Source organism: Lagopus muta, chromosome 23 (assembly GCF_023343835.1).
Source record: "Lagopus muta isolate bLagMut1 chromosome 23, bLagMut1 primary, whole genome shotgun sequence".
Lineage (NCBI taxonomy): Eukaryota > Metazoa > Chordata > Aves > Galliformes > Phasianidae > Lagopus > Lagopus muta.
The window spans coordinates 2727667-2746149 of record NC_064455.1 but is presented as its reverse complement, the minus strand read 5'-3'; the positions used below and the strand labels follow the sequence as shown (position 1 = coordinate 2746149).

Below are 18483 nucleotides of genomic sequence, written 5' to 3'. Positions count from 1 at the left end.
CTCGCGGAGCCCGGGGCACGTTACGGGAGGGCCGGTCTTAGCCGAGGTTCTGTTCCCCCCCGATCCCCGTGGGATTCCCCGGGGGTGGCACGGAGAGGGTGTGAGCGTGAGGGGGGGGCACACGGCGCCTGCGCAGTGCCCCGCGGGCGGGCAGCGCTGCAGTGAGGCCGAAGCGCCGCTCGTTGGCGCCGCGGTTCCGCGACGGGGCGGGCGGAGGGGGCAGCGGTCCGGCACGGGAAAACCCCCCGTTCGGCTCTCGCTGGCTACCGTTCACGTCTTACGGCCCTTAGGCGGTGGGACCGTGGTCCTGGGCTTCCCTCAGTCCTCCGTTCCCCTCCACACACCCGCAACGGGCCCATCCCGGGGCTGCGGGCGGAGAGGTGGCACGGAGGTTTCCCACCGGTTCTCCCTCACCGGAACGGTCGGGCAAAGGGAACAGACGGGACCGACGGAGCCGGTGCAGTGGGGCAAAGGGAGCATCACTGCAGAAGCACAGTGCAGGGACAGCCCTGAGATCAGCACGATGCTCGGTTCCAGGTTTAGTGGCTTTACATTTCCTTCCTTTCCTGCCTCTTTTTTTCCTGTCCTGCTGGGAACCTGCCTTTAAAGTGGCTCCGCCTAAAAGCCCACATCCCTGCAGAGCACAACCCGTAGTGCGTCACCTCGGCCCCTTCCTCCCAGCCTGCTCCCCACCCGCTTCCCTTCCTCTACACAGCAGCCACCGAGTGAGAAGATGATCCATCCATGGGTGGCCAGGAAAGGCCTGAGCACCCGATGTGGGGCTGACGTGCTCACATAGGGCAGGGAGCTCGCATAGGGCAGCCCATGTCCTATGGGGCAGCCCCATCCCGCAGTGGGTCTCAGCCCTTCTGTACACCCCTGGGAAATCCTCGGGGGTTTCACAGCTGCTGGTGCGGTGACACACGGCTGTGCGCAGGGCTGGGTGAGCGTGCCCTCCCTAGAAGGCTCTTGCCTTTCATTAAACTTTATGCAAATGCATTTCATCGGGCCCAACTCACTGCACCTTTCAGTGAGGAGTGGCGATGCTGTTCAGAGAGAGGACGCAACCCTGGGTGCTTCCCTCATTCCATCCAACTGCTGTTCCTTCCTTGCACAGATGCGACAGAGATCAGTGCCCACACACAGCCCTGCTGCCCGCAAAGTTCTCCAATCTCTTTTTATACCAGTTTCATCACCTCCGTGTCCTCAAGGTGCCATATAAGTAAGTGCCATCCCCAAATACTACCAGGAGCTGGTCCCCAGGGGGCGAGTATTCCCAGGTGCACAAGCTGCTGCATCCTGCCCTTCCCCAGCAGCCACTCTAAAGCCACCCTCTGTCCTCCCCCATTGGCTTTGTCCCCTTCAGAGCAATGGAGGTGGACTCATCCCCACAACCCAGTGCTTCATTGTGTGGCCCCACGCTTCCTCATGGCACTGATGCTCCCGTTCACATTGCGGGGAGGCCAGCGGCTCTTTAAATCATTACTTGTTGGGATTTGCTTCCCTCACAGCCTCCTCTGTAGCTGGTAATTCATTTGAGCTGCTTTTTAGCAGCAGAGCCTCTCACTTTGACGGGTGCAGGGCCTTATAGGAAGCTTTCTATTAAAAATTCATCGCAAACTCTGTCTCAGGAGCACAGTGCTCAGTAGGGCCATGCGGGTGTCTGGATCTGTTTTGTAGGGAAGGGATGGGGATCTGAGAGCAGCATGCAGGGAGGGAGCGTGCTATTCATTCATAAATCAAACAGCAGATGCTTGATCCAATGGGGTGTGCGATGGTGACAGTTTTAACCCCTGAGTGTCACCGACAAAACGGGTTTCTCTCGAGACAATTACGGGTGCTGCAACTGGAGGATCCTGCAGGAGGGAAGCTGCAGTGCTCAGGGGAAGAAATAGGGGGAAACTGTGGGGAGAAAAGGCAGCGTCTGCCCCAGACAGAACTCACTGTGAGGGCTGGGACCAGCTGTGTGCCCCGTCCTGCTGATGGCTCTGGGGGGCTGCACCAGGCTCTGCCACGTGGCCACTGTGCCCTGGGGGCAGTGGGTACCCAAAGCCTGCAGCAACCGCTGCCACAGCAACAGCTGTCACCAAAACCTGAGCGGGGACATCCATTAACCCCATCACACCTCGCTGTCTGCACCAGCAGCCTTGGACCGGGCAGGATCCTCACACGGAGAAGCTGGAGGAGGAGGAAGGCAATGGTGGGAGTTTTGGGCCAAAATGCCATCACTTGGGAAATTCAATGTGAAATTCAATGTGAAATTCAATGTAAAATTCAATGTGAAATTCCCTCCACGCTGCCCAGGGAGGGTTTTGGTCATTGCTGTGCACTGTGCTGCAGGGTGCAGCCTCAGCAATGCTGCTGCTGTTGGCACAGAGCATGCAATGAGAGCCAGGATGCACTTCTCCCCTTGCACCGTCCTGCAGGCGCCGCGTGCAGCATCAACACCCACACCCCCATGCACACCCTGACAGGATGGGCTGTGATGCACAGAGGAGCACGAGGGCCATTGACGTGAATCCTGTGGTTCTGAAGTCATGAAAGCACCGTTCTACATTGTTCAGAACCACGATTCTCTTCTCCCCACAATGGCAGCAATGAAGAGCGCGTCCGGGGCGCTCATCCTCGGTGCTATTGATAGTGCATGGCAGAGCCTTGTGAGCATGGGTCCCATCTGCCACTTCCACTCCTTCTTTAAAAGATCCTAATGACTGTCAGATCCTTTTAGTTCTTAATTAATTTCAGAGTTCAACTGCAAATAGGAAACAAGACAGCTTTTGCCCTTACGCATATGAATATTACTGTTCCATTTAATGTGGTTACTGGTGGAATGCTGTTATTCATTCCTGCCTGCAATAAAAGCCACATGTTTTTAAAACTTTGCACTTGAAAAAAACTTTTAGGAAAGAAATCAAGTATGTTTTGTATGCATGGCATGAGATAAAAACTGGTCATAAATATTCAAAGAACAGTCAGAGCTTTATGCTTGATTTAAACAAGTGAACAGAGAAGCGCGATGGTTGAAGTGGAGAATGAAAGCCTGATGTTCCTTTAAGAATGTGCTTATGCAGAGAAAAGGATCCATTCATGCAAAGGTTACGGAGCACCTGAGGACATCCCATCTCCAAAAACGCCCCAAGGTGGGTAACAACTGGAAGCACAGGGCTTCATTCAGAGCTATTGGAGTCTCTGGGGGGGGGGGGGGTCTTGTTTGTTTTGGAGGGGTTTTGAGGGATGCGACCCTATGGGGATGGAGGACATGTCTCACCCGTTCCCAACCAGAGGAACCATGGGATGGATGCACTGCCTGGAGCCCTTCATAACCTCACAGCACGACGGGGAGAAGTAAAAAAAATTCCAAAGGAAAGAAAAAGGGGAAACGTCTGGATGGTGGAAAGCGGAACCGAAAGGCACATGACGGCGAGAAAAGTACGGCGGGGCCGATGCAAAAGAAAAAAGCACAGTGTGATTTGTGAGCTCGAGGAGAGCGGCTGTCACGGAAGGGCAGCACCCTCTCCCTGTGCTGAGCGTGCAGCGGTGTTTCCCTGCACGCATTTCCCAATGCTGCTGTGATGTTGGGCATCAGACAGGCGTGCGGTGCTCCCCCCGGGCTGCTGGGGAAGTTGGATGCGAGCGGAGAGAAAGCGGCCGCTGGGAAGTGCTCACGTTCCCCACTCTCACCTACATCCCCACTGCAGGCCGTGCTGTTGCTGTCTTGGGGCTGTGCTGGCTGGGAATCCCCCTGGGGATTGGTGCAGACATGGGGGCTCAGGGAGGTGGGGGGGCTGGCGGTGCGCAGCTGGCGCTGGTTGGAACTCTCGTCTCTCTTGGCTCAGGTCTAATAGAGCATCTCAGTGCTAAATCTTGACAAAACCAGCTTTAGAGGCAGGTGCAAACATGCCATGGCTAAGCTGTAGCTTCTCTGCAGGACATCAGCATTGCATGGGGAACCTGCTCTGCTTGCCCTGTGGGCACCCCGCAGCCCTTCAAGCAAGCGGCCAACAGAGCAGCTCTCTGTGGTGGCCCTGTGCATCACTCCACAGTGCACGCTGGGCTCCTGCTGCCTCAGCCTGCTGACCCCTGGGCAGCAGAGATACCCTTGTTAATTTCCAAAGCCCTTCCTGGAATATCCTGGTGCTGGAGATGGGAGAGCTCCCCCTGAATTTCAACCTTGTCCGGCCCTCCTCCCCCACCACCTGCTTTCCCCCATCCCCTCCCAGCAGGGAATTACTGCCTGGGTTGGGCAGAACCCCGATGCACAGAGCCAGCAGCTGGGAGGGATGCACATTGCAGGAGCTGCTCCAGGAGTACGCGGTTTGTCAGCAAGCCCAACCCAACTGCTTTCATCCAGGTGAGGGTTTCCCCACCTGTCTGCAGGCAGATGGCTGCAGTTAGCTGCACGAGCACAGAGTGGTGGTGGTCATCCAGCAAGAGAGCAGTTTGGAAAAGCCCCACCAAAGCAAAAAAAAGCAGAGGTGGCAGACAGGAAGCACAGACTGATTGCAGCAGTGGAGCCTGAAGAAGCTGCAAGGTACGCAGCAAGCAGATCACATCCGGCTGCAGGAGTGCAACAGGAGGGCAGCAGCACATCTCTGCTGTGTGTTGCTCAGTGCAGCACAAGCAGAATGCTGCCAGTGAGCATCAGCTTGGCCCCAGGGGCAGCTCCCAGCTCTTTGCATTCTGTTGCCTCCTCCGGTCGATGTTGCAGCTCGAGCTGCTCGCCCAGCACCCCCACATTCTGGGGTCCTCTCAAGGACGGCGCTGAGCACAGGGGGCTGTCCCACCTGGAGATATACCTACACTGGGGACACACCAAACCCCCACGGAGATGTCACATGCACTCAGAATCACGGCTCTCGGCCACTCCCTGCAGATCACACCAGTTACAAAGGAAGACATGAAGTCACGGGCGAGCAGCTCAGTAATGCCACCCCATAGCTCAGGGCAGGCGATGCACGTAGAGCCCCTTTGCAATGCCACTGCCATGATCACGCCCTGCACGCTTCCTTGCAACACATTGGCCTTTTTTGCACAAAATGAGCAGCTTCTCCTGCACAAATTGTTCCTCGCCCCTGTGGGATCAGCTCCTGCCCTTGGCCGTGTCCACAGACTGCCATTCTGCAGTGGCAGTTCCCCACCAGTGACACAGCTCAACCTCAGACAGCCATCAGTGGCCAACGCACAGCGAAGTCATTCAGAGAAAACTGCCCTCTGCTTCCAATAGCAACTTGTCCTTCACGCTCAGACCGTTTTTTTTTGTTGTTGTTGTTGTTTTTTCCAGGCTGGTTTGCTTTCTGCAATTATTCACCAGTTTCACTTCTATGAATAAGGCCGGGTGCTGCGCTGTCACTGCGCTGTCACAGCGGGGCTGCGGTCGGACAGCTCTGACTCGATGGGCTTTGGGCAGCGCTGCTTCTGCTCCTTCCTCGGATTATTTTTTCCGGTGCAAACGCTCTCTGTTCGTATTTCTAGTAGAGATTCTCATTGCCAACAAACCCCCTGCTTTGGCTGCTAAAGTGGGATGGTGTAGAATGGCTGCAGAAAAGAAACCCCAAAGCGGGCTCAGACCGCACCTCGCCCTATGCAGGCACCCAACAAAACCCCCCTGACCTGAATGGAATTAGTCACAAACATACAGCTAGACGGAAGGTACTTTTCTGGTTTCTGGCTATGAACTCAGACAAATCAAGTGCAGCGCTGCTTAGGGGATGTTGTTAAGTCACCGTTTGCTGCACATCCATCTCCTGCAGCTTGGGAAGGGAACCGCTGCCTCCAGCCCTGCAGTGAGCTCCTTTTTGCAGAAGTTTCTTAGCAGTTTGGAGCTGTCTGTCTGCCTGGGTCAGCTGTCTGACACGGCCGAGGCCGCGGGCTGGGAAGCGAAGCGGTTCAGCAGCAGGTTAGGGCTGGAACCCAGAGAAATGGAGAACTTGTCCAGACAACTCGGTCGTGGCTTTGGGTCTCGCATGAGCAGCCAGCTCTGCGGGGAGAGCGGGGATCTTATCTGCGAAACGCAACCTCAGCTGTTTCCTTGGGCAGGAGCCATTCTGCGTCTGGCTGAAGGGACCGCCTGAACCTCCAAAACTGGAAGAGCTCGTGTGGTTTTGGAGAATATTTTTACATTTTCTCCTAAAACTGAACAGAGGGCCCTCGCTGGCAGGAAGCGTGGGCTCCCGGAGAAGACATTGGCGGAGGAAGCAAGTTGTCTGGGTTCAATTCGCAGCTCCACCGCAGCCTTCCCCAAGGACCCCAGACAAGTTGCTCGTGGGCTCCAGCAAGTGCTGCAGCTTCCATCTGCAGAGCAGCAGCGATGGTGTTTGTGCCATCCCCAGCATCACAACCTGCTCCACACCGCTGCCCCGTGCACAGCCTGTATCTGGCCTCAAGGAGCACCCCGCTCCCGTTGGGGTGATGCTCCTTCAAGGAAAGCAGTGCGAGCCCCAGCAGGCTCACATTCTTGACATTTCAATCTGCTGTGCCGATCAAACACGCACGTATGAGCCAACCCTGCCAACAGCGAGCGCTCTCAACTTCCATTTATGTCAGTGGGATTGCGTTCTCGCAGGATTGGGGCTTTTGATGTTTCACTGGCTTTGCTCTCCCACTGAAACGCAGCCACAGCCATGGTGAGGTGGTGGGGATGGGCGGTGGAATGTCTGCATACGAAGTCTGGGGACACAGAGTGTGAATTCCCCATTGCAGGAGCGCATCCCAACCCACTCCATCATCACAGACCTGCCGTGGAGTCACAGAATGGCTGAGGTTGGAGGAGACCTCAAAGATATTCCAGTTCCAAGCCCTACCATGGGCTGGGTGCCCCCACCAGCTCAGGCTGCCCAGGGCCCCATCCATGGCCTTGGGCAACTCCAGGGATGGAGCACCCACAGTGCTGGGCAGCAATGCCAGTGCCTCCCCTCCTCCCTTCTTCAACATTAACCAAGCCCATTTTTTTTCCAGCCTGTCAGGTCCGACCTTGTTTCTCAAAGCTGAGGATATCCCGTGCAGGTTGGGAGAACCAGGAACTCTTTCATTGGTGTCTGTTCCCCCATTGACCTAAGGAAGGCAATGGGGAGAGCAGCAGGTGGCAGAGCTGAGGACTGAAGCACACAGATTTGGCTCTCAGCGCCTTCAGGTCTCCCAACCACCCTCTTCATCTCTTGTACATCACAAAACACCTCTGCAACCATGACACAAACAGACCCAAATGACACAAAGAAGCCTGTGTCAATGGGTTCCATCCACCCCAGCGTCTGCAAAAGCAGCGAAGCCCCAGTTTGCCATCCCAGGGGCTGCCACACACAGCTCCACCAGGGGAGAGCTGGCAAAGCGGAGCTAACAAGGAGCAGACCCATGAATTTTAGGGGGGAAAATAAAACAAACAAGGGAAGTGCAGCTCCGTGCCCAGCTCAAGGTGCAATAACAAACAGGCTGCAGTAATGTGGAGCAAATGAGGGTCTGACATGCTGTGCCACTTAGTAAGCTGCAGAGGCAGGGAGAGCTTGAAGCACATGCTTGGGACTTTACTGCCAGTGGAGCTCTCAAGGTTGGGGCTTTGATGTGGGAGGTGGGGATGGTGCCAGAGGAATCCTCACCACCCCAATAGGGACCTGGCTGCAGCCCCACCACCGTGCTTGGGGCAGGGGCTGCTGCTGCCCAGGCTGGCACTTGGGCTGAGCTCATGGAAAAAGTGGTGGGCTCACTCCTTTTGTGAGATTTGCCAAACTGACCCAGCTCTAATGAAAGGAGGTGTTTAATTATAGGGTTGAAGGTAATTGGGCACGAAAGCGGGCAGTAAAATGCAGCCATGGTACAAAGGAGTTGAGGAACAAGGGCTTAATCCTGGAACAGCACATCTGATTTACTCTTTAAATTCCCTGGTCAACGCTTCCTCCCTCTCCTAATGAGGGAAAATGGCACAAATCCCCACTAAGCAGTTTATTCCCGACTTCGAGTCACCAAAACCATGGCACTGTGCTCCATCCCGGAATGATCTCAATGCATATGCTTTGAGTTTAAAGGGAACAGCACAGCCCGCATCTGCAGCTTCACGTCTGCCAGGCTGCAAAGAAGTGACCGCTGCAGCTTTCTATGCATGGGATCAAGCATCCATCTGCAGTGCAGCACACCATGCATCCTCTCCGTGCTGGTAACAGGACGACCCTGCAGTGATCAGCAGGGAGCAAGCGTGCCTCTCCCTAACAACCCACGTTTTCATCCCATGGATTAGAAAGCAAATGCTTCCATCTGTAGCATCCAACTCACCCCACGTTGTGACCATGGGCACCAATGGCACATGGAGCCCATCTGCCCATCCCCATGCCCAGAAGGTACAGAGGGTGTAAGGAGCTGGGAGGGCCTTGGCCCCAATGCAGACTCTGATCCAAGGGCTGGTACAGGTTCAGGGCTGTGCTGCTAACATCATTCCTACCGTTTTGTTTTCGTATGTTATTATTTTTTGTTTTACTTTTTTAGGAGCTATTTTAACACAAACCATGCTGTGTTGTGAAATCACAGCCCGATATAGCAGACAAACACACACAACTGACAAAAAAACGCCCTGCCCAGCCCTTGTCTTCCCAAACTGAAATATGGACCCAGAGCATCTCCCCTGCAGCCCTCCCATCCAGGATTTGGCCATCCCAAAGGCAGAGGTTGGGCTCCTGCAGGTCCCTCCTGCACAACAGGGACTGTTGTAAAAAGCACATTTTTCTGTCTCCCTTCCCCACTGAGGACGGCTTCTTCTTTAAAAAACAATCTCTCTGCCTTCTCCTATTTTGGTTGTTTTTATATTTTATTTTACAATAGCTTGTGTAATCCATTCCTCATGTTCCAAAGGCACTCGCTTCTTCCAGCGGGAATGGAAAATCATTGTTTCTTTTTATTTTCCCTTTTCTTTTTCTTTTAATATGTTTATGTTATGGAAAATACCCCCAGACTGCAGACGCATTGACTGTCCCACTCTCTTTAAAATAAATAATAAAAAAAAAAGAATAAATAAGAAAATAAAATTTAAAGCATTTTCAGAAATGGAAAAGCCAAGGAGGATGCTGCGGTTGAAGCCCCCCAGGAGACCCCCACACTGTCCCACTCCCACTGCAGACATCTTGCGTGAGCACAGAGGAATTTTTCTCACCTTACTGCATAGAAAAATGCAAAATGCCTCCCTCAACCCCACAGCAATCCCAACCCCAGGATGGGGTGGGCAAAGCCAGGATGAATGGTGGTTATGCACCACATTGGATCCTGGAGGCCAATGGGAGAGGTCCAGGTGCCCCAAGGGCACACTGCAACCTTGACAAAGCCTGTCTCTAAATCCGTGTTGGTCCAGAAACAGGGCAAGGCTGATGGGTTTTGGCCAACAATTAAAACTAAATCTCTTGAAAGCCAACCAGACTTGGCTGGGAAGAGCATTTGCTCCAGCATCCAGCGTGGTTTCCCAGGAAGGCATTGCAGAGCAGCGCTCAGCTCACACCATTGACTTTCAGACTGAGCGATGCTTTCTGCATAGGACAGGAAATGTTGTGAGAAAGTGGCGTGAGCTTTAAAATGGAAAGAAAAAAAAAAAATACCAAAAACAGCACCAAGGAACCCTGACCGAAGGCATGGCCAAGGCTTCCAAGGGACTTCAGCACTAAGAAAGGAAGGGATGGGAGCGCTGGTTCAGCCCACTTTCAGCATGACCCCAGCAGTGACCCCAAACAAACAAACATGACCCCAGCAATGACATTTTCTCCCCACCCTGGCTGGACGTGGCCGTAAGAAGAATTGGGTGTGAATGCAGCACGCAACGGGAGGAAAAGGGAACGTGAAGCCACGAGACTGAGCCCAGGGCCATCCCACTGGGCTGCTCCACGTGCTCCTGCTATCAGCTCCATTTGGGGATATTTACGGCGTGGCCGTGGCTCAGCCTCACTGCTTCGGATGGGAAGTCACATTCTTGCTCCTAATGCCAACCATGTGTGGATCCAAACACACAGCTCGTTCTTTGTTTCCCAAACTGTACGCGGCCAAAACAGTGGACCGCAAACGCTGACGACGTATCAGAGGAGATCAAGTCTAAGAAATCATCATGAATTAAAGCTCTCAATACAGGGAAACGCCACTGCCTCCCTACCCCCGTTAGATCATAACAAGGTGACGAAAGACAATGGATTTATACCCGTTCCCTCACCCCAAAACACACAAACAGAAATATATCATATAAAAAATAATAAAATAAAAAATAAAGACATGCCACGAGCCAGCAGGGTGTCCTTGGAACAGGCAGAGCCTCTGACAGGCAGTCAGAGCAGCAAACAGCATCCCCCAGGAGGGGGGGGGATGAATGGAGACAACACAGACTTTGTGGCCCCTGCATGCAGCTCAGGCTCCCCAGATGGCCCCCAATGGCCCACTCCATTGGAGAGCAAAAAACGACTTTTTCTTACCAAAAAAAAGTGTTTTGAGTCTAACTAAGGGATACCTTTGTTGGGGGTTTCTTTTCATTCCTTCAATGTTTGTGCAAACAGACCTCCATTTTCATGGATATTACCAGAAAAGTTAACAAAAAAATAGGAATAGGGTTGAATCCAAAATAGCCCTGAGGCATTTAAGTGAACATTCATGGCTGTTCTGCAGTGCTCACCCAAACGTAGCTGTGCGCAAAGCTGGGGATTCAGGCTGGATGTGAGGAAAGACTTCTCTGAAAGAGTGCTAATGCATTGGCGCTGGGTGCTTGGGGAAGTGTTGGGGTACCATCCCTGTTCAAGGACCATGGAGATGTGGCTCTTGGGGACATGCTCAGTGGGCAGAGTTGGTGGCAGGTGAACATTTGGACTGAATGATCTTAAGGTCTTTTCCAACCTTAACGGTTCTGTGCAGGAGAAGATGCTCTGAGTTCCACATAGAAAACCACTTGGCCATATTCCATCCTTGGAGCAGTCATTTAATCCTCCCCCTTTTAATAAAAATTATGTTTGAAACAAAGATGTTTATTGCTTTTATGAGTTCCTATTTGTATGGAAATTGCATACAAGACGTGATCGTTCTGTTTCTTGCTCTCTCTTTTATTTCTGAATGAGCAAGCTCAGTTAAACCTCAGCGCTACTTCATCTGGCTTTGGAGGCAGAAAATACGGATTAAAAAGAGCCATGCAAATGTTTCTTATAAGCTTCTCTTATTTCCTTGCCACGGGACTGCCTTTAATTATCTCCATGGAGCACAAAGGACACATCTGTAGTGCCACCATCCCTGAGTGCAGGGCAGCAGGACAGATGTGGTCCGTGTGTCTGTTTGCCAAACTCTGGCTCCTCCTGTCCCTGTCCCACACTCAGTGCCCAGGGGGACACAGGGAACCTCTCGGTTCTGCAAGCTGACCCCATTGATCTGCCTCAAAAGCACACAAAATGTTTGGTATTCTCAGAAATAGGCCAAAATCCTGTCTATGTCTGATGCATTTCTTGTCACGTAGCCAGATGGCCCCGCTGAATTACAGCATCTGCTGTTCTGGTCCTTCAGCAGGGACGGGTTTGGGATCACTCTGCCCCATTCTATTCAGGTTCAGTCCGACTGAACCATCTGCAGAGCCATTGCTCAGGACCTGGTTCTTCCTGGCCATGATCAGCTCAAGATTTTGCTTGTACTCCTTAACTACAGCTGCAAAGCCAGGATGGCAAAAGGCAGCAGCTCACGGTGCTCTGCCCAACTCTTTACAAGCACTGAGCATCCTCCCAAAAAGGTCTCATCGCACGCCTTGCAGCCATGCTCCTCAGCTGTGGGCAGCCTGGATTCCTCACACTGTTCCTTCACTCACTGGTTTCAGACTCAAGACATCACCCAGTGCACGCCCAGCAGCTCGCCTGCACAGCATTCACACTCCTGTGAGTAGCATTTGGAATTGCCCCATCCTTGCAGATACCCCAGGTCAAGGGATGGGGCTCTGAGCAGCTCTGGGTGTCCCTGTTCACTGCATGGAGGTCGAACCAGATGACCTGCAAGGGTCCTTCCAACCCAAACGATCCTGTGGATCTCAGCACAGTGCAACCTCCTTTCTGACCCTCCATTTCCCAACGGGAACACAACCACATGGGAAAAGGAAAAAATCAAACGGCAGGAAACCACACAGCAAACCTGCACAAGGACAGCAAGGCGCAACGCGTGGGGAAGCCAACAGAACACCACGATGAGGAGAAGGGAGAGGAGATGTGCAGCAAAGCTGCGGCACGGCCCAATGCTGGTTGGCTCCTCCACAAGATCAATAAGCAAACACAACCCCAGCAGCGTTTCCTGCTGCACTCACCACGCAAGAAAGTGGAGGAGTAGGCGGCGAAGGAATCGAAGACGCCGTTGGAAGCCATCCCCTCACCCTGATTCTCACCCTGCAGTCGGGCTCTCCTCGAGCAGCTGCAGGAAGAGGAGGAGGGACGGGGAGGAAGAGGAAAGCCTGACAGCAGTGCAGGTAGCCCGGCTCAGTCGCGGCGTTGTGGTCGGGAGCGCAGCATCACCTGATCTGTGGCGTCAATGGCCCTGATGGTGGATGTGGTGACCAGGCTGGGCTTTTTCCTCTTTTTTACTAATAATTTTATGGCTTGCGTTCGTTGGTTCGTGGTGAGCGACAGACCGAGATGTTTTTACTTTAATTAATCATACTGCTGCCTGAGAAGAAACAGAGGAGAGAGCCCATGGGTTCCTAATTGGGTGATTGAAGTAACGGCCCATTCACAGGCAGTGGTTTTCTCCTTTTAACTGCCTCTTCTCCCACATTCGCCACTCATCTGCACCGATGTTTGGAGCTGTGCTTTCTGACTTCTGGCCCTTGCAGACAATCACTGGTGCTGAGACTGCTTCCATATGTGTAGATGGGTGGTTCTTCTTCACAGGGATTTTATGTGAATTAGCATTAAGCAAAAATCTGAAGCACATGCGGCAGAATAAACACGGCTCTCCGCAGAGCAGGGACCTGATGGCGTTGCTTTTGGGGTTTTGCATCTCTTTCCATGCAGAAAAAGGGTGGGAGGTTCAGCCCCCATCTGGCTCAAGGCCCAGTAGGGTCACAAGGGAGAAAAGCGAGGATAGGAGGTGCTTTTAAGGCTCTATTTCTGCCCTTCATCAGGTGCCAGCTGGGAGCTCTGATTTACACACATAGCAAAACATCATCAGCTGTGCTACCTGGGGAGCTTTGCAGGGGACTTTTTCTCTCGGTCACCTTCCCACCACCTCATTTTCCCTAAATCATGACTATGCCATCCCCACAAGCACAGCACCAAGCCCCTCAGGCACAGCTGGGGCTACTGGCCTTGGTCATTGCCCCTCTGCAATCCAAAAAACGGGTCTCTATCCTAAGATTTCTTTTCCAGCCTTTTGGAATCAGGACATTTCCCCCTCAGGTGAGGCTCTAAGTGCTCCAATTTGCTCCCTCAGATGTAAGGGTTTATTCTGTGGCCTACAAAGCAATGGTTATTCCCTTGCTGTCTGTACGCTGTACCTACACAACACTGCCAGTGTGGGTCATGGAGATCAGCACTGCTTCATTGTGTGCACTGACTGCATTTGGGTGAGAGCAATGGGCACCTCCAGCAACCGGTATGGAAATGCATGGAAATCCAAAATCCCTCTCCTAAGACCTATAAGAAGCAATTGTAGGACAAAAACCACATGAAACCCTTCATCTGTTGCATCCATTGACAAGAGGAGTTTGGTATTCTTTTTTGGTAGCTGTGAAATGGAGCGGCAGTGAGGTGAAAATCCCACCCTGCAGGAAGAACAGAGGAACACAAGGTGATAGAGGGAAACGGCATTGCTGGTGTTTTTGACTGTACGTGCAAAGCACAGCCTGGGAGAGGGCATGTGATAACAAGAGCCAATTAAAAGTTCTCATGCAAATAACCCATCTCTTCCATGGTCTCCTCTGCAGAGCTGAGCACGCAGCTCTCCCACCAACATGCTCCTGCAATACAGGAGAAGTCCCAAGCTGGCTGGAGGCACAGACGTGCTGCAAGGGATTGTTTTGCTTTGGTTCAGTGCTTATCTCAGCCTCAGCTGCTCACTGTGCTGCCCAGCTTTGCAGGGATGCAGCAATCCCAGCAGCTGCCCAAAGCCAAGGACCCAGTGCGAGTCCGGGAGGTCCATCTCTGTTTCTGTGATTCTGTGATTTCTGTGATCTCCTCCGAATGCTCAGAGAGAAGCAGCAGGCCAGGCTGGCAGCACCACCCCAAACCTCCCCACTGCTCCAAAGCTTCACATTCACTTTCCAGACATTGCTGCTCCCTCCCAACTCACGTGTGGTGCAGGAACTGCAGCGCTGCCCCAGTGCTGCAAGCTGCAGGAGCAGCCGTGCACTTCTAGGTTAGAAAACCCAGCGTTTTACCCTCCTCTGCTCAGAAAGAACTGACACTGACTGCTGCAAACAGGTTGCCGTAAGCACACTGACACAGGGGCTTTACCAGCCCATTAACTTCCTCTACGGTGCTGCTAAAACCGCGGCTGTCTGTAGCCGTCCTCCTCTCCTGCACCGCAGCTCTCACCTCTGGGAACAGCACAACCAAACCCGGCCCCAGGGCTGCAGGACAGCAGCCCCAGCACTGCTGTACACACATATATGTGCACCCAGGTGCTGAGCAAAAGGCAGAGCTCAGGGTGTCAGCACTTGCTGGTTTGGTCCATAGGACACCACCGCAGCATGCATGGTGCTTCCCAATTGCAGCAAGTGAGGTGGGATGGTGGTTTGATGTGGGAAAACGAGGCATGGGGTAATGGGGATTAAAACCCCTCTTCATTTGGGCTGAGGGCAGACAAATCCACGCCCTTAGCCCTGCAGTGTGCCATCACCTTTTGGAAGGCTGCCTTTTAGCCAAAGCAGCTGTCAGATGTCCTGAAGCCACAGTTCAGCTTTGCTTGCCCCATTCCCCTGCCTAGTGGCTATGCCCAGGCAGCACAGCCCTTCCCCATGCCGGCTGTGGCTTCAGCCATGGGAAACAAGGCATGTGATCGCCTCCATCCCAGCTATCATCCTCAGCCTCGCCGGCGCCAGGCTGCTCTTCGAATGCCACACACTGCCAGGACCCCCCTTGCATGCGCCTGTGGCCGAGAGGCACAATGCTGCCATTATAACCCCGACGCTCTGCTGATCCCCTGCAGCACGGACCGGCCACGCGGTCGCTCCTTTCTCTGTGCGTCCAAAGGGTTAAAGGAAAGCACCCGAGTCTTGGAGCTATGGGGTGAGCTGCAAGCAGAGGGAATCTGCAGTGGGTCAGGGGATTGTCCAGAGAAGGGACCACAGCCCTGTGGTAAGGAGGGAATAAGGAGAGAAATGCATAAAGTGCTTTTAGGAAGGGGCCAGAAGTCAGGGGCAACGTGCAGACACTCAGTGCTGCCTTGAGGCACAGACCCTGTGCCTATGTGGGGGTCTCTGGAGGCTTGGAGATGGGTGCTCCTGCAGGATACTGCCTGGTCCTGGGGCCTCTCTCACCCTATCAGCCAGAGCACAGCCCTGCAGGGCTTTTATCTCTCCTTTCATTATCGCAGGATTGAGAGCAAAGTGGAGAAATTGCAGCTGAACGCACCACAAAGCAGAGCACAGCCCCACACCGCCGGGCACCCGGCTCTGCTCAGGGCGGTGATTGCACCATCACCGGTCACACCACGGTCACGCAGTGCCCTCCACCCGACCCTGGGATCACACGCTGCTGGCACCTCCGTGGACCACATCCCTGTCCTCCTGTGCACTCAGCTCTATAAGCCCCAGCCCCTGTGCGCTGCCAGCACGGCGGCGATAGGCTGCGAGGTCCCTTCCAACTCAAACATGCTGGGATTCTTTGATTCTCTGATTCCAGGTGCAAGCAAAAAAAGCACATGGGCCAGCAGGCCCTCGTGGGTGCAGCCGTGGGGTCAGACAAGGGAGAGCAAAGTGGGATGGAGGAGATGAACAGTAGAGCTGCAGGGACAGCTGCAACAGGGGGTGCTTGGGATGACTTGGAGGGGAATGGCCCCCAAAGGGGAATCACACCCCCAGGTGATGACAAAGCACTTCAGCTGCCCGATGGCATCCCCCAGTGATGTCACACCATAGGCATCGTGCGGCTGCTCCCTGTGGGGCTGCATCCAACCACACAGAGGGAGAGAATCTAAAAATACGCCCGACCTCAACCCGTCCACAGAGCACGAGGAAGGTCCCTTTTCTCCCCGAGTTTTCCCATTACAAAATAACAAGGGGAACATGCAAAAATCACTCATCCATTTTAACGGCTCCTCTCACAAACAGCGATGCAAAAACAAACAATTTATGGCAAACAGTGTGAATTTTTGTGTCTGGTCTGTGGTCTTAGAGCATACGTTACACAAGAAGAGCTCTCTGCAGAAGCCAAGGAAACCAAGGCAGCTGCTGGTGGGTTCCCACTCCACACGTCTCTCTGAAGGATGAGCAGAGCAGCAATAACCCCACGCTGACCAGTGTGGAGGAGGAGAACCATGGGAGAAGCCCCGAGGTCTGTGCCCCACCGCACAGCCACACCACACACACAATTAGCCCTGATGTGGTGGGATGCACGAGGTCTAAATCAGGGATAAAATGAGCCCCAGGGACCAAAGGATGACTGTGAGCCTGCACTGCTTTTTCTGTTGAACTCGTTCCAGTCCCACAGTGTTGCCACATCCATTCCCTACCAGGGCAGCACCTGGATTCATCCACACAAATCCTCTTCCAATCCCATCTCAGTGTGCGGTTCATCTCCTGCTGTGGGGAAAGACTTCTTCCTTCTTCTCTTGCCTCCTCATGCACAGCAAACTGCACACCTGGCAGGATGGGAACCTGCTCTGCTGACCCCAGAACATGGCTGGATCCCATACAAGCATCTCTTAAAGAAACAGCAGAGCAGCTGCAGAGCCCCACACTTCTCCCTGCCAGGCTGGGGAGGGCAGAGGGCTTCTGGGGTGGCCAAGTCTGAGGCTGGCAGGGAGACCTGGAGCTGCCCTTGCACCCTTTTGCATTCATATTCATTTTTATTTAGTTAGAGAGCACAGCTTTGCTCATAGCAAAGTAGCGGCGTGACCGCCTCGTGCCTCGGATGTAGGGCAGCAGACGTGGGAAGCTGCCTGGTTCAAAGGCTCACACATGCCCTATGGATCCGGACAATCCAGCCTGCAGTAAAGTGGCTCCGTTTGGGATTTGGCATCTTGTAAATCTGCAAAAGTGGTGGGAAGAGCAGCACTTATTGATCCGACCCCAGAGCCTCTGTGATAAAAAGAGCTGCTCACTACAGTGTGAAAGCCACAGGGCACAGCCAGCAGCTGACCCGGCACCCAGGGAAGAGCTGCTGTGTCTCCCATACACTCTAGGGCCAGAAGTGAGGCTCTCAGGAGGGTCCCAGCACTGGGATGTGGCCCCCAAGAGCAGTGTGGGCTGCAGTGTGCCAGCAGGCGATTCCTGAAGAAGCTAGAAATCTGAGTGCTATCCCACAGCCTTTGTGGGCAGAGTTAGGGTTAGGGTTCAACCCCCCCAGCAGGGGCTACGCACCCACAGGAGAAAGGGAATCCCCAGAAACAGTGCTCATCCCATCCTCCTTCCCAACTTCATCCCATCCTATTTCTCGTCTTTATCCCATCCTCCTTCCTGACTCCATCTCAACCTACTTCCCAATATTATTCCTTTCTTCTCCCCCATGCCATCCCACCCTCCTTCCTGAATTCATCCCTTTCTCCTCCCCAACTTCATCCCATCCTACTTCGCACTTTCACCCTTATCAAATCAAAGGGCAAAGAGGCATTAGGAAATACTTTGATCCTTCACAGTCCCAAAGACTAGAAAATCCATGAACATCATCACAGGAATTGTAGAAAGGAGATCCTGGGGAGTCACCAAAGTCCTTCTCAAGGCACATATGTGTGATTTGGGATTACAAATTGGACGGTCAGCCCAATGCCTCACTGTGGCTCTAGAGGCACTGGGACAAGCCCTGAACTGCAGCATCTCATGCTATAGAAGGGATTCAGCTCTGTTTTCCCTATATGTCCCTCTCCATAGACCTGTCTTGCCCTTGGGTACACAGGTACCAGCAAAGGGGGCAGCCTTCTTCTTTCCTTTTTCCAAAGGCAGAACAAAGCTACAGACCCCAAGGCAAATCAGGGCTGGCATCTGCCTCTCCAGATCATTTTTTATCCTGATAGCCCAAGAAGATCCTTTTGCTGCAGCCCACATTTACTGAGAACAGTGCTTTTCAGTGGGACAAAGGGATGCATCTGATTGAAATCCAAGGGCTGGCTGCGTCCCCGGGCAGATACAGCCACCAATTTGGTACAGATGTGTCAGATCCATCAGCTGCCACGCGCAGCTGTCAGCTCCTAAAGAAACCATGAGAAGAGATTTGTGCCCAAACGTGGGGAGGGACAACTACCAACACCCCGCAGCCAGGTGAAGTGGTGGATGTTTGATGTCTGCCATTCAATTTGCATTAAATTGCTGTGATTTCGGGTTCCTGCCTTCTCCATCCTCAATCTCAGCCCAAGGCAGAAGCA

The 18483-nt window shown here is 53.3% G+C and overlaps 1 protein-coding gene across 1 annotated transcript in view; it reads right to left on the bottom strand.

Annotated features, from left to right (window-relative positions):
* The window catches only part of RUNX3 (RUNX family transcription factor 3), a 43965-nt gene extending 30952 nt beyond the window's left edge, over window positions 1–13013 (bottom strand). The window contains exon 1 of the mRNA XM_048969172.1: window positions 12275–13013. Within this exon, the coding sequence (XP_048825129.1) occupies window positions 12275–12332 (58 nt within the window). The 5' untranslated portion in view covers window positions 12333–13013. The remainder of the gene's footprint in view (window positions 1–12274) is intronic.
* Window positions 13014–18483: the final 5470 nt, after the last annotated feature.